The following is a 13,572-nucleotide window of genomic DNA, read 5'->3' as shown; positions in this document are numbered from 1 at the left end:
TGTGGTCTTCAGTCCTGAGACTGGTTTGATGCAGCTCTCCATGCTACTCTATCCTGTGCAAGCTTTTTCATCTCCCAGTACCTACTGCAACCTACATCCTTCTGAATCTGCTTAGTGTATTGATCTCTTGGTCTCCCTCTACGATTTTTACCCTCCACGCTGCCCTCAAATACTAACTTGGTGATCCCTTGATGCCTCAGAACATGTCCTACCAACCGATCCCTTCTTCTGGTCAAGTTGTGCCACAAACTTCTCTTCTCCCCAATCCTATTCAATACTTCCTCATTAGTTATGTGATCTACCCATCTAATCTTCAGCATTCTTCTGTAGCACCACATTTCGAAAGCTTCTATTCTCTTCTTGTCCAAACTATTTATCGTCCATGTTTCACTTCCATACATGGCTACACTCCATACGAATACTTTCAGAAATGACTTCCTGACACTTAAATCAATACTGGATGTTAACAAATTTCTCTTCTTCAGAAACGCTTTCCTTGCTATTGCCAGCCTACATTTTATATCCTCTCTACTTCGACCATCATCAGTTATTTTGCTCCCCAAATAGCTAAACTCCTTTACTACTTTAAGTGCCTCATTTCCTAATCTAATTCCCTCAGCATCACCCGACTTAATTAGACTACATTCCATTATCCTTGTTTTGCTTTTGTTGATGTTCATCTTATATCCTCCTTTCAAGACACTGTCCATTCCATTCAACTGCTCTTCCAAGTCCTTTGCTGTCTCTGACAGAATTACAATGTCATCAGCGAACCTCAAAGTTTTTATTTCTTCTCCATGAATTTTAATACCTACTCCGAATTTTTCTTTTGTTTCCTTTACTGCTTGCTCAATATACAGATTGAACAACATCGGGGAGAGGCTACAACCCTGTCTTACTCCCTTCCCAACCACAGCTTCCCTTTCATGTCCCTCGACTCTTATAACTGCCATCTGGTTTCTGTACAAATTGTAAATAGCCTTTCGCTCCCTGTATTTTACCCCTGCCACCTTTAGAATTTGAAAGAGAGTATTCCAGTCAACATTGTCAAAAGCTTTCTCTAAGTCTACAAATGCTAGAAACGTAGGTTTGCCTTTCCTTAATCTTTCTTCTAAGATAAGTCGTAAGGTTAGTATTGCCTCACGTGTTCCAGTGTTTCTACGGAATCCAAACTGATCTTCCCCGAGGTTGGCTTCTACTAGTTTTTCCATTCGTCTGTAAAGAATTCGTGTTAGTATTTTGCAGCTGTGACTTATTAAGCTGATAGTTCGGTAATTTTCACATCTGTCAACACCTGCTTTCTTTGGGATTGGAATTGCAGTAGCTTTCTGAATTATTTGGTTTCTGGAACAGATCAAAGTTGATGACACAAGGTGAGACATATTCTGTGGAGTAACAAGATACATTTTACACTAAAGGCTGCTGTGAATGTATAGAACTTCTGAATTTGGGGTACTGTTAAATCATATGTTGTGAATGAAGAGCCCTTGTGCTTGCCATTTGTGACTACGATGTGGATTCACAAGTAGCTTTATTCATAGTTGTTGTTCTATGAATAGAATACACCCACGGGGGATGTCAGATGTAAAGTGATGTCTGCATGTTATTGAAACCTCCTTGTTAACATGGAATTTGGAAGAGTGTAGCTGTGTGGAAACCACTATTTTCATGCAGGATGGGGCAACACCTCACGTTGCTTGCCCAGTGAAAGATTTATGTAATGCAACCTTCTACAAATGTGTTATCTCCATAGGTTTTCCAGGTGCATAGCCTTCAAGCTCACCTGATCTGAATCTACAGGATTTTTTGCTCTGGGAATATCAAAGGATTCCTTTACCAGGGATTTGTTTGGTCTCTAACTGATCCAGCAGAACTGCTGTGACCAATTGTCGACCACATCATTTTATTGATGCAGTAACTTGTCAACATCTTCAGTTCTCATATTGAACAAAACATGTAAGCAGCAGTTAATAATAAAATCAAAATTATGACTTTCTCATTTATTCGATCTTTTCTGCCCACATCTTGTTCCTAATCCACTATGTATTGTAACATTTCTAGACATCTTTCTGCCTGCATAGTGTCAGATTTGCAGCTGGTGGCTTAAATTGAAACTAATTTTTCCCCCATGTAAATCATTTCCACATTAGAATATCTACCAAGTTTTGCTGCCATATGTTACATACAGCACACACTGGATCTCTGTCAGTAACTGCGCTTTGAAGTGTGACCACCCGGTAAGTTACCACAAAAAAGTCTATGGATGAAAACTCAATTGAATCAGTCCAATAATCCCCACCATTCATAAAGGCATTATGAGTATGCTTGATAGGTGCCAACTGTCCCAGTATAGGTGATCAGTTTACACAGTTTTTTAAGACAACATGAGAAACATTTTTAATGTTCTACAAGTATGGTAAACAGGGCTGATTTAACACAGTGATCAATGAAATACGCAAATAAAAATAAATGAACTTGGAGGTACTGCAAGTGTGTCTAATCTAACACAGTTATCAAAGTAAAATACAATTACAAGTAAATTTGAGTTACCGTGGGTGAAGCTAACCTAACACAATTATCAATCTAAATACAGGATACAGATAAACAAATGTGATGTGCCATAAGGGAAGCCAATCTAGCACAGTGACTAAAGCAAATACAAAATACAAATAAACATGCTTGAGTAACCGTAAGTGAAGCTAATCTAACACAGTTGTGGGTTTCAGTCTTTAACATACATACCTGTGGCACTGCGGCAGTTTGCAAGTATTCAACAAAAAGAGGTTGGATGTTACTGCGCTCACTATAATTTACCCACAGTCCATTTCACTCCTTTTCTGCTAAATTCCCTCCCACCAACCCACCCATCAATCTGTCATATGCAGCTAGCTGCCCTACCCCCTCTCCACCTTGTTCCTGTATGGGACAAGGTTGAGGACATGAGACTGCAAGGTAGGTGCTGAATAGCATTTTCCTGAAGTATGGTATCAATCTCACCTGCTAGTTCTCCAGAGGCATTGTGGGAGCTTGACAGTGCTATTCACTTTTTAGAAGCACAAAATCAACTCACTGTTGAGCTTAAGGGTCATGCAGGTTTCTGGTAGCACAATGGAAAGTGGATACGTTCTGATAGTAAAATAACTTGAACATAAAATTAACAGTAAATTGCTGCACTTGTCCTATGGACAGTTCACATCAGGGTGGAAAGTGCAGTGAGTTGTGGTGCTTCTGGATGCTGTAGGGAAAAACCCCATGCTCTGCAGCAACGAGGCGTATAGCAGAGAAAAACGATGTCCTTGGTTGCATATAATTCACAATGTAGTTCTATCCCAGGCGGCACTTAATCTGCTACAGTGTGAGAACATCTGCTAGAGCAGGTGGGTGGCAGGCACAGACACATAGAAGTGCATCTCAACAATACCATGAAAGATGACAAAATCTAACAATACAATATTCTGAAAAGGGTAGTTGCTACTCACCATATAGTGGAGGTGCTGACTTGCAGATAGGCACAATAAAAAAACTGTCAGAAAGTGAGATTTCAGCCAACATGACTTCGTTGAAAATGGACAACAAACACACACACACACACACACACACACACACACACACACACACACACACACGGCTGCTTACGGGAACATACAGGGACGAGGTGGAGATTGCACCTAGGTGCAGTTGGGAGGTTGACGGAGGGCTGGTGGGGAGAAGTGTGTGTGTGCAGGGGGGGGGGGGGATTAGCGGAAAAAGAGAAGTAAAAAGACTGGGTGCATTGGAGGAATAGAGGGCTGTGTAGTGCTGGAATGGGATCAAGGAAGGGGCTAGATTTGTAAGGACAATAACTAGCAGGAGGGTTACTGGAATGTAAGATACCGTATTTACTCGAATCTAAGCCGCACTTTTTTTCCGATTTTTGTAATCCAAAAAACCGCCTGCGGCTTAGAATCGAGTGCAAAGTAAGTGGAAGTTCTGAAAAATGTTTGTAGGTGCCGCCACAACTAACTTCTACTGTCAAATATATGTGCATGCGTTGCAGGCACAAAGATAAATACTGGCGCCAAAACCTCTGCGCCAGTAAATAAATTTAAAAAAAAAAAGTGGAAGACGAGATTTTTTATCCGCCCCGAGTTTCGACCACTACATTTTCATACATTACCCAATGAAGTAGATACAAATTCCGTATTATTCATCTTCAAAAGTAGCAGCATTTCAATGTACTACGAAAATCCGACTGGCAAGACTGTTTGGGATGTTTGTGAATCTGGCCAACTCTACCTTCTGAATTTTTCCTACCTGTGAGAAGAGATGGTTGCTAATAGGAATTTTTATGAATTGTGAATCACATGCAGTATTCTCTTCACCATAATAGTAATGCTAATATAAACATTTTGCCTTGTATTCTTTCGTGTTTGCTGCCTAATAAACTACGAAACTAGAGTGAGACAACAGCAAACACGGAAGAATATACATATCATGTCATGTTTATATTGGTATTATTCTTATGCCTAATAGTGATACAGTCAGAAATGAAGCACGGCAATTGACTAGATTTTTAAATCTAAGATGACACTAATTTCTGTGCAGAATGTAACGTACTACAGAGGCGTCTACAAAGATTTTCAGAGATAAATTTTCGCTGAACTCTCATTCTGAACATTTTCCATCATACGCAGCCTATTATTTGGTTCTTGTTGATCATTATCAAAGAAAGCAACAGTGTAAGTAACAACAAATAGCAGTCTCTTGCCATTATTTCGCTAATGAGACGATTTCTCTTTTTTTTTTATTGTAAGCGGCGGTAGCGCGCACAAAAGCAAGGCATGCCGCTAGCGGCGACTGGTCGTAAACACTTCATTATCAGAATGCAACAAACAATGCATGACACAGTACAGTAATGCATTTTCAGCTTAGAGTGACACGTAAAGATCTATAACAAAGAGAACGGCACTTATCAGATCAAAGAAAAATAAGCAATCAATTCAGACCAAACGAAGCACGTGAAAAAAGAAGGGTACCCGTATAAATACAGACGTAGCGCCTGACGCATTGCAATGGCTACCTGGTAAAGCTTAACTGCTAAGCTTACGACTCGAACCAAACTACTGTAGCTGTATCATCATTCATTCGACCTAAATTGTGTCTCATATTACAATGGACCAACTTTGTTTCGATCTGGAGGTGCGGCCTAAAACTTTTCTCTCCCCTTGAATTTCGAGTCTCAAATTTCAGGTGCGGCTTAGATTCGGGAAATAGTTTTTTCCTTGATTTCGAGTCTCATTTTTCAGGTGCGGCTTATATTTGAGTGCGGCTTAGATTCGAGTAAATACGGTATATTGCAGGGAGAGGTCCCAACTGTGCAATTCAGAAAGGTTGGTGTTGTTGGGAAGGAGTCAGATGGCACAGGCTCTGAAGCAATGACTAAATGGAGAACATAGTGTTGGGTGGTGTGCTCAGCAGTGGGGTGGTCCAGATGTTTCATGGCCACATTATGTTAGTGGCCATTCATGAGGACAGACAGCTTGTTGGTTGTCACACCCATGTAGAACTCAGCACATAGGTTACACCTTAGCTTGTAGATCACATGACTGTTTTTACAGGTAGTCCTGCCTTTGATGGGGTAGGTGATAGCTGTAGCCGGACTGGAGTAGAACCTCTCCCTGGAGTCCATCTCTTTTCTCATCCCTACCATTTTCCACACCCCTATGTTCACCAGCCTTCCTAAAGTCCATAAATCCAACCACCCAGAACATCACCTTCTGGCCAGTTAACTGTGTCTCTACTGAGAGAATCTCTGCTCTCGTAGACCGTCACCTTCAGCCTATTACCTGCAACCTGTCCTCCTATATATAGAATACCAAACATTTCCTCCACCAACTCTCCACAGTTCCTGTTCCTTTACTACATGGAGCCCTGCTTATCACTGTTGTGATGCCCCCTCTCTTTACACTGACATCCACAATGCCCATGTCCTTAATGCTATTGAACACCACCTTCCCAATGCCCGAGAGATTCCATACCTACAATGTCCTTCCAAGTTGCCAGGACCAATTATATCCTCATCCACAAATATTTCTACTTTCTCCTTTGAAGTCACACCTACAAACAAATCGAGGATACAGTTATGGGCACCCACACGACACCATCCTATGCCAAACTATTCATGGGCCATCTAGAGGAATCTTTCCTAAACACCCATAATCCCACAGATGCACTGATGACATCTTTGTGATCTGGATTGAGGATGAGGACACCCTATCCACATTCCTCCAGAACCTTAACAACTTTCCCCCCATTTCCTTCACCAGGTCTGAATCAACCCAACAAGCCACTTTCCTAGATGTTAACCTCCACCTCAAATATGGCTACATCAGTACCTCTGTCCATATCAAGCAAAGTAACCACCAGCAATACCTCCACTTTGACTGCTGCCACTCCTTCCATACGAAGAAGTCCCTCCCATACAGCCTAGCCATCCTTGGTTGTCGCATCTGCAGTGACGAGCAGTCCCTCTCGAAATATACTGAAAGGGTCTCACTGAAGCCTTCACAAACCTTAATTATCATCTCAGTCTTGTACAAAATCATATCTCCTGTGCCTTATCTTTCCAGTGTCCCACCACCTCACAAAGTCCCACCGTTCAGCCACAGAGGAGCATTTCCCTTGTAACTCAGTACCACCCAGGACTGGAGCAACTGAATTACATTCTCCGCCAGGGTTTTGGCTACCTCTCGTCATGCCCTGAAATGAGAAATGTCCTGCCTACTGTCTTTCCCACCCCTCTCACAGTGGTATTCCACCATTCACCGAACCTATACAATATTCTTGCCCATCCCTACATTACCCCTACTCTCAAACCCTTACCTCATGGCTCATACCCCTGTAATAGACCTAGATGCAACATCTGTCCTATACGTCCTCCCACCACTCCCTAGTCCAGTCTGGTCACAAAAATCACCTATCACATCAAATGCAGGGCTACATGTGAAAGCAGTCATGTGGTCTACAAGCCAAGCTGCAACCACTGTGCTGCGTTCTACATGGGTTTGACAACTAACAGGCTGTCTGTCCGCATGAATGGCCAAGCTGACAAACTGCAGCTAAGAAACAAGTGGACCACCCTGTTGCTGAGCACATCGCCCAACATGATGTCCTTCATTCCAATGACTCCTTCACAGCCTGCTTCAACCTTCATTAATCACTGTCTTAACCCATCTAGCCCATTCCCTGTTCCCATTCCAGCATTACACAGCCCTCTATTCCACCAATGCACCCACAGTGTCTGTACTTCTCTCCATTTCCATTAAACTCTACCCCCACCTCGCCCCACCCCCCGCCCACCATCAACTGCCTGACTGCATCTAGCTGCCCTACCCTCTCAGCACCTCATGCCTGTATGATCCCATAAGCAGCACATTACCATCCCCCTGCTGTACCCTGCTATCCCTCCTCATACCCACCCCAGGCTCCTCCTTACCCCCACCATGTGTGTGTGTGTGTGTGTGTGTGTGTGTGTGTGTGTGAGAGAGAGAGAGAGAGAGAGAGAGAGAGAGAGAGAGAGAGTGATTTTTTTTGTGTGTGTGTGTGTGTGTGTGTGTGTGAGTGTATTTCCAACAAAGGCCTTGTTGGCCTATAGCTCACTTACTAAGTCTTTTTGGTGTGCCTGCGACTCAGCATTCCCACTATATGGTGTGTACTATCCTTTTCATAAAATTATGACATTCCATCCTGGATTTTCCAGTGTTTAAAATCAAATTATAGAAAGTTATAATAATCAAGACAGCAAGTATGTTTAACTGTGACTTGGGTGATTAGAAAAGTGCAAAATTATAAGTATTACTTTGTAGGTGTTACTTATAGTTCCATAGGGATTCACAGAACCTACAAAGACTGGCTAAGAAATGAAATTGTCTAGGTCAAAGAGAAGAGGAGAATCAGAGGTTTGAAATGAGGTATATACAATGATTTACTCAGTAAGACGTTCAGCTCTGCGTATTACTTACGAATCGTAAACTATGGATTTCTTTTTACCGGTATTGTTTCCAGGTAAAGAAATTAGGCTGTTATCATCAGTAATTGGACAATTACATGTGAAGTAATAAAACTTTATGGATTACAGCATTAATTGCTGATTTGTATAACTCTAATATATGTGTTATTCATACAAATAGAGCAAATAAAGAGAAAAACATTACAGTGACATTATGAGTGGTAGAAGAAGAAATAGTCAAACAATGTAAAATCCAGGATGGAATGTAACAACACTGTGAAAAGAAAAGTTGCTACTTACCATATAGCAGAGTAGCTGTCACAGATAGGCAAAACAAAAAGACTGTCACAAATATAGCTTTTGGCCGTTATGACCTCCATCAAAATTAGATGATAAATGCACACATACACACTCACAAGCTCGCACAACACAACTGCAGTCTCAGGCAACTGAGGCCACACTGTGAGCAGCAGCAACATTGCATGATGGGAATGGTGACTAGGGGGGGGGGGGGGGGAGGCTTGGGGCAGGGAGGGCGAGAGATAGTAGGATAGGGGTGGCGGACAGTGACGTGCTTTTGGGGAGCACACAGGGACGAGGTGGAAAGAGGGTACAACACATGTGTGTAGTTGGGAAGTTAGACAGAAAACAGCAGGGTGGCTTGAGGTGGGGAGGGGGGGGGGGGACAGTGGAAAAGGAGAGAAAAAAAAAGACTGGGTGCGATGGAGGAATGAGGGCTGTGTAGTGCTGGAATGGGAACAGAGAAGGGGTTGGATGGAAGAGGACAATGACTAATGAAGGTTGAGACCAGGAAGGTTACAGGAACATAGGATATCTTGCAGGGAAGGTTCCCACCTGCACATTTCAGAAAAGCTGGTGTTGGTGGGAATGATCCATATGGCACAGGCTGTGAAGCAGTTATTGAAATGAAGGATGTCATGTTTGGCAGTGTGCTCAGCAACAGGGTGGTCGACTTGTTTCTTGGCCTAAGTTTGTCAGTGTCCATTCAGCTGACACCCCCTCTCCGTGCCTTGCCACTGTTCTCCATCTAACCTCCCAACTGCACACGGGTGCCTTACCCTCTTCCCACCTCATCCTTGTGCGCTCCCCAACAGCACATCACTGTCCGCCAACCCTACCCTACTATCTCTCTCTCTCCCTGCCCCAGCCCCCCACCCCCCACCCCACAGTCACCACTCCCATCACTGAGACTTCAGTCATGTGTGTGTGAGCTGCATTTGCGTGAGTGTGTATGTGTGTGTGTTTGTCATCTAATTTTGATGAAGGCCTTACTGTCTGGAAGCTATATTTGTGACAGTCTTTTTGTTGTGCCTATCTGCGACTCTGCATCTCTGCTATATAATGAGTAGCAAGTTTCCTTTTCACAGAAGAAGAAATAGGATTTTTTTTTACCATGCTCCGTAAAAAATGGATGGAGCTGTATGTCAGAATTGTCAATGGTAATATTTTCAGTGCTGTTTCCTTTTCATGTCCTTCACAATTTTCCTTGCAACAAAGAAGCTACTAACTTTTTTCACATATTCATCTCATTTCATACCATTTTGTAGTACTTACGGCCAGGTTTACCAAACTGTTTTCTCTTTAATATCTTGCCCTTATTCACATTTAAAGATAGCTACAAAGATAGCTGCCACTTCATACACCCAATAGAAATATTGTTAAAGTTAATCTGTATTTCCTGGTGATGATCCAACTATGACTCTTGTTGCAACAGAATCATCTGATGATGGGAGAATGCTGCTGCAGCTTTCTGATTAATCATATTTCCAACAATAATGTCTTGCAATACTTTCTTCTGGCACACCTAACGTTACTAGCATTTTTGGTTGCCACCAAGGAAAATATACTGTGTTGAATTAGTAAAAAATTATTTGAGTCAAATTTTTATTTATGAAGATTTCCATACCGTATATAGGCTACCAGCCAGCAATGTAGGAAGAATGTGTCTGCATCAGTTATTTCCAAGATATTGTACCTGAAAAACATGAACAATATTTCACACAAGTTATTTGTGCCGTTCCTCACTGGTTCTTTGATAGAAGTTTTTGTTTCCTCTATTAGTGTAATAATGGTTGAATATAGGACATGCTCTAGGACTCAGCAACAGACTAAAATCAGATTATTTGTGTGTATTTCGGGATGTCTGTTTATTTATCTTCCAACCTTAATAGAATGACTCGAGTTCTTTTCCATTCATTCAGTACCATACCTTGCATGAGAAATGTTGTATAAGGCTTAGCAAGGAAGTCTTAGCAGGATTTTTACCAAGCCCAAATTTTCTCTTTTACTGGAAGTGTTTTAGTGACTTTTATTTGTGAGTTTGTGTGGTGTACAAACTAGCATGTTAACATTCTCATGCATTAATACATATTTAAGTGTGGAATTGAATATTTCAGGTTTCTGTTGGTTTTCAGTTTCAACATCAGAATGATCCATTAGAGACTGAATGAAATGTTTGATTTAGTTATTGAATTTATGAGCAAAACTTCAAGGAAAATTTGGATTTATATTGGTTTCATGCTTAGATTTTTTAATGGATGCATGTGTTGCATTAAGTTTTTCCTTATCAGTTCCTGCGCATTGCCATTTATATAAGAATCAATTTTCACAGCTTTCTTGAAATTGTACCTTAAATCAAGTTAAGTCTTCAACTTTCATAGTTTTCATTTATTTAGATACTTAGAACATAAGTTACTATATTTTCAGCTAAAATACTTCCCCACTTGTCATGAGAGCCTTTCTGTGAAATGGATAAGACAAGAATTGGTGAAAATATGAAAATACATGAAGCAAAAATTATCATCTTTCAATTTATCTAACAAACAAAAATTCAAAATTCTGCTTAAATACTATTGCTTTTTTGTGGCAGGGTCTAATGGTTGTTGGCTTTGATGTTTACCATGACACAGCAAGTCGTGGAGTCTCCATTGGTGCTCTTGTAGCATCCATGAACAAGGCTCTGAGTAGATACTTCTCTGCTGTGAGCTACCAACATTCTGGTGAAGAGCTGTCTAATGAACTGAGTATTAATATGTGCAAGGCTCTTCAAAAATTTCAAACAATGAATGGCTCCTTGCCAGAAAGAATAATAGTTTATAGGGATGGTGTGGGGGAAGGTCAGATCCCCTTCGTCATGGAACATGAAGTTGAACTGTTAAAGGTAAGTGTATAGTTTTGCATCATTCTATGAACAGATCTTGATTTAAAGATAAATGTTTTGACAAGGTTTTTCACTTTTTCTCTGCTGGCTTTTCATTTGATTAATTTACACAGTCAAAATAAATTTAATCCCATACCTTGGTTACAGCAAGATAGTAATTGACCCAATTGGCTTAATTTCATTATATTATTATTATTATTATTATTATTATTATTATTATTATGTACAGCATCATTTAATAGAAATAATAAAATAATACCTGCCAAAAAAGCATTTCCAGTTTTTTTGCATAATCTGCAATTCAAACATTTTCTTTTTCCATCTGTGTTCTGTAATATATCCGGAATGTAGTAGCAAGTTATTTACTGGTTTAGTTGTTGCACAGATGTTTTAGAACAGTACCATCATTTCAAACTTCTGCCATTGCACATGCCTCTTGTCTTTGGTGGCCAAGCCAAAGTTACTGTACAAGTTTCTAAGAGGGAAGAGGTCTTTAATTAGTTAAAAATAGGTGTAGGTAGGAGCCATTGCACAATGATGTCTGTCGCTAGATGTGCGGTGTCTATTCATAAAATTCCAGAACTTTGTCCACAAAATTTTTCTACACTTACCTTTTACTCATTGTGCAGTCTCCTTCGAAATACTCTCCTACACAGCTGATACACCACTCCCATTGCCATTTCGTTTTCCTGAGATCAGTCTTGGTATGGCTCTTGCTGGATCACATAAAGTGCTGTCTGCGAATTTTCTTTTATCTTGTCTATCGTTCAATCTTCATCCTTTCAATGCTGTTTTCAACTTTGGAAATAAAAAAATGTCCACAGGAGCCAGGTCAGGAGAGTACAGATGATGAGGCAGCACAGTAATTTCGTTTTTTGTACAATAGTCACACACCAACAGGGATGAACATGGAGGTGCGTTGTCTTAATGCAAGGGCCATGGGTTGTCTGGCTGCATTTCAGGCCATTTCCTTCTCACATTTTCTTGCAGGCATCACAATGCGTCCCAATATTACCATTAATTGACAGTTTGCCCCTATGGCATGAATTCATCATGAACTAATCCTTCAAAGTCAAAGACAACTATCAGCATAACTTTGACGTTTGACCTGACCTTATGAGCTTTTTTGGGTCTTGGAGGTGAACCTTGTGATCTCAACATCATCACCGTAGACACATATCTTGTTCTTATTTGTGCAACTTGGAAGCTCTTCACAGAGTGCAAGGCAAAAGTCTTTCTGGTCTTGACTTATGACCCATGAGACTAACTTGGTGCCAACACAGTGCATTCCAAGATGCTGTATCAGGATTTCACAACATGAACAAACTGAAATGTTGCATTCTTCTACAATCTCTTGGACAGCCAGTCTTCTATTGGCGCACACAATTTCTTTAATGTTCCTGACATGAGTGTCATCAGTCGACGTCGAAGTGCGTCTTGAATGAGGGTCATCTTCAACTTCCATTCGGCCATTTTTAAACAATGTGAACCATTCGGAACACCAAGTAAGGCTTAATCACTCATCACCGTAGGCTTCCTGCACAATTTGGTGTGTCTGTATAAAAGTTTTCTTGAGTTTCATGCAAAATTTAATGCAGATGTGTTGCTCCTCTAATTCTGCCATCGAGTCATTCCATGTCAAATCAACGCACTTTAAATAAAAATTTTACTTCACCCTCTTAGATTTTGCAGAAAGTATGTATACTTATACAGTAGTGGGTGCTGAAACTAAGAAAAATACCAAATTTTAATTTTTTACCTCAAACCATTCCTGAAATATGGTCATGTAAACTTTTCAGAAACTGGCCATAAATGTGTGAATGGACTTTTTTTAAACTGCCCTAGGAGATGCCCTAATTGAGCTAGAGAACTGGAAAAGATGTCATTTTGCATCATTTTTCATGCTCTTTCCTGTGTTAGACAAAAAACATAGCTTCCAATTAATAACCTTATTCAAAATACTAATTAATATTTTGATTAAATTTTTTTACAAAAAGTACATAATTGAAAATTTTCAAAGTATTTCCATAACTACTTCATACTGTTGTAAATCACATGGCAAAATATAAATGTGGGATGATGATGGGTTCATTGTTAAAAAAAAAAAAAAAATTATTCTGGCCTCTTGTTTTTCACTAATGGCCCTAGTTTGACCAAACTTACCTTTAAGGTAGTACGTCAGTAGAGGACCGTACACATAGGGCTGAGACTGGAGCCATTGTTGAGATGATGTAGTCTGCATTGTTACCTTCTAAGGCTTTGTGTGCCTACAGCATTATTGTGCACTGTGGTTTTAGTGCAAATCAATTGTTACCTCTGTGTTGACCAGTCTGTATCTATTATATTTAATAGTTCATTTTCAAGTAAATCTATACATTGAAGGACAGTTTATAAGTTATTTTTG

At 40.4% G+C, this 13,572-nt stretch overlaps 1 protein-coding gene across 1 annotated transcript in view; it reads left to right on the top strand.

Annotated features, from left to right (window-relative positions):
• Positions 1–13,572, top strand: part of LOC126459299 (piwi-like protein Siwi) — a 270,625-nt gene that overhangs the window by 172,865 nt on the left and 84,188 nt on the right. The window contains exon 11 of the mRNA XM_050095855.1: positions 10,878–11,168. Within this exon, the coding sequence (XP_049951812.1) occupies positions 10,878–11,168 (291 nt within the window). The remainder of the gene's footprint in view (positions 1–10,877; positions 11,169–13,572) is intronic.

The sequence above is a fragment of the Schistocerca serialis genome, chromosome 1, assembly GCF_023864345.2.
Source record: "Schistocerca serialis cubense isolate TAMUIC-IGC-003099 chromosome 1, iqSchSeri2.2, whole genome shotgun sequence".
NCBI lineage: Eukaryota > Metazoa > Arthropoda > Insecta > Orthoptera > Acrididae > Schistocerca > Schistocerca serialis.
The sequence above is the reverse complement of the archived record's forward strand: the minus strand, read 5'-3'. Positions and strand labels throughout refer to the sequence as shown.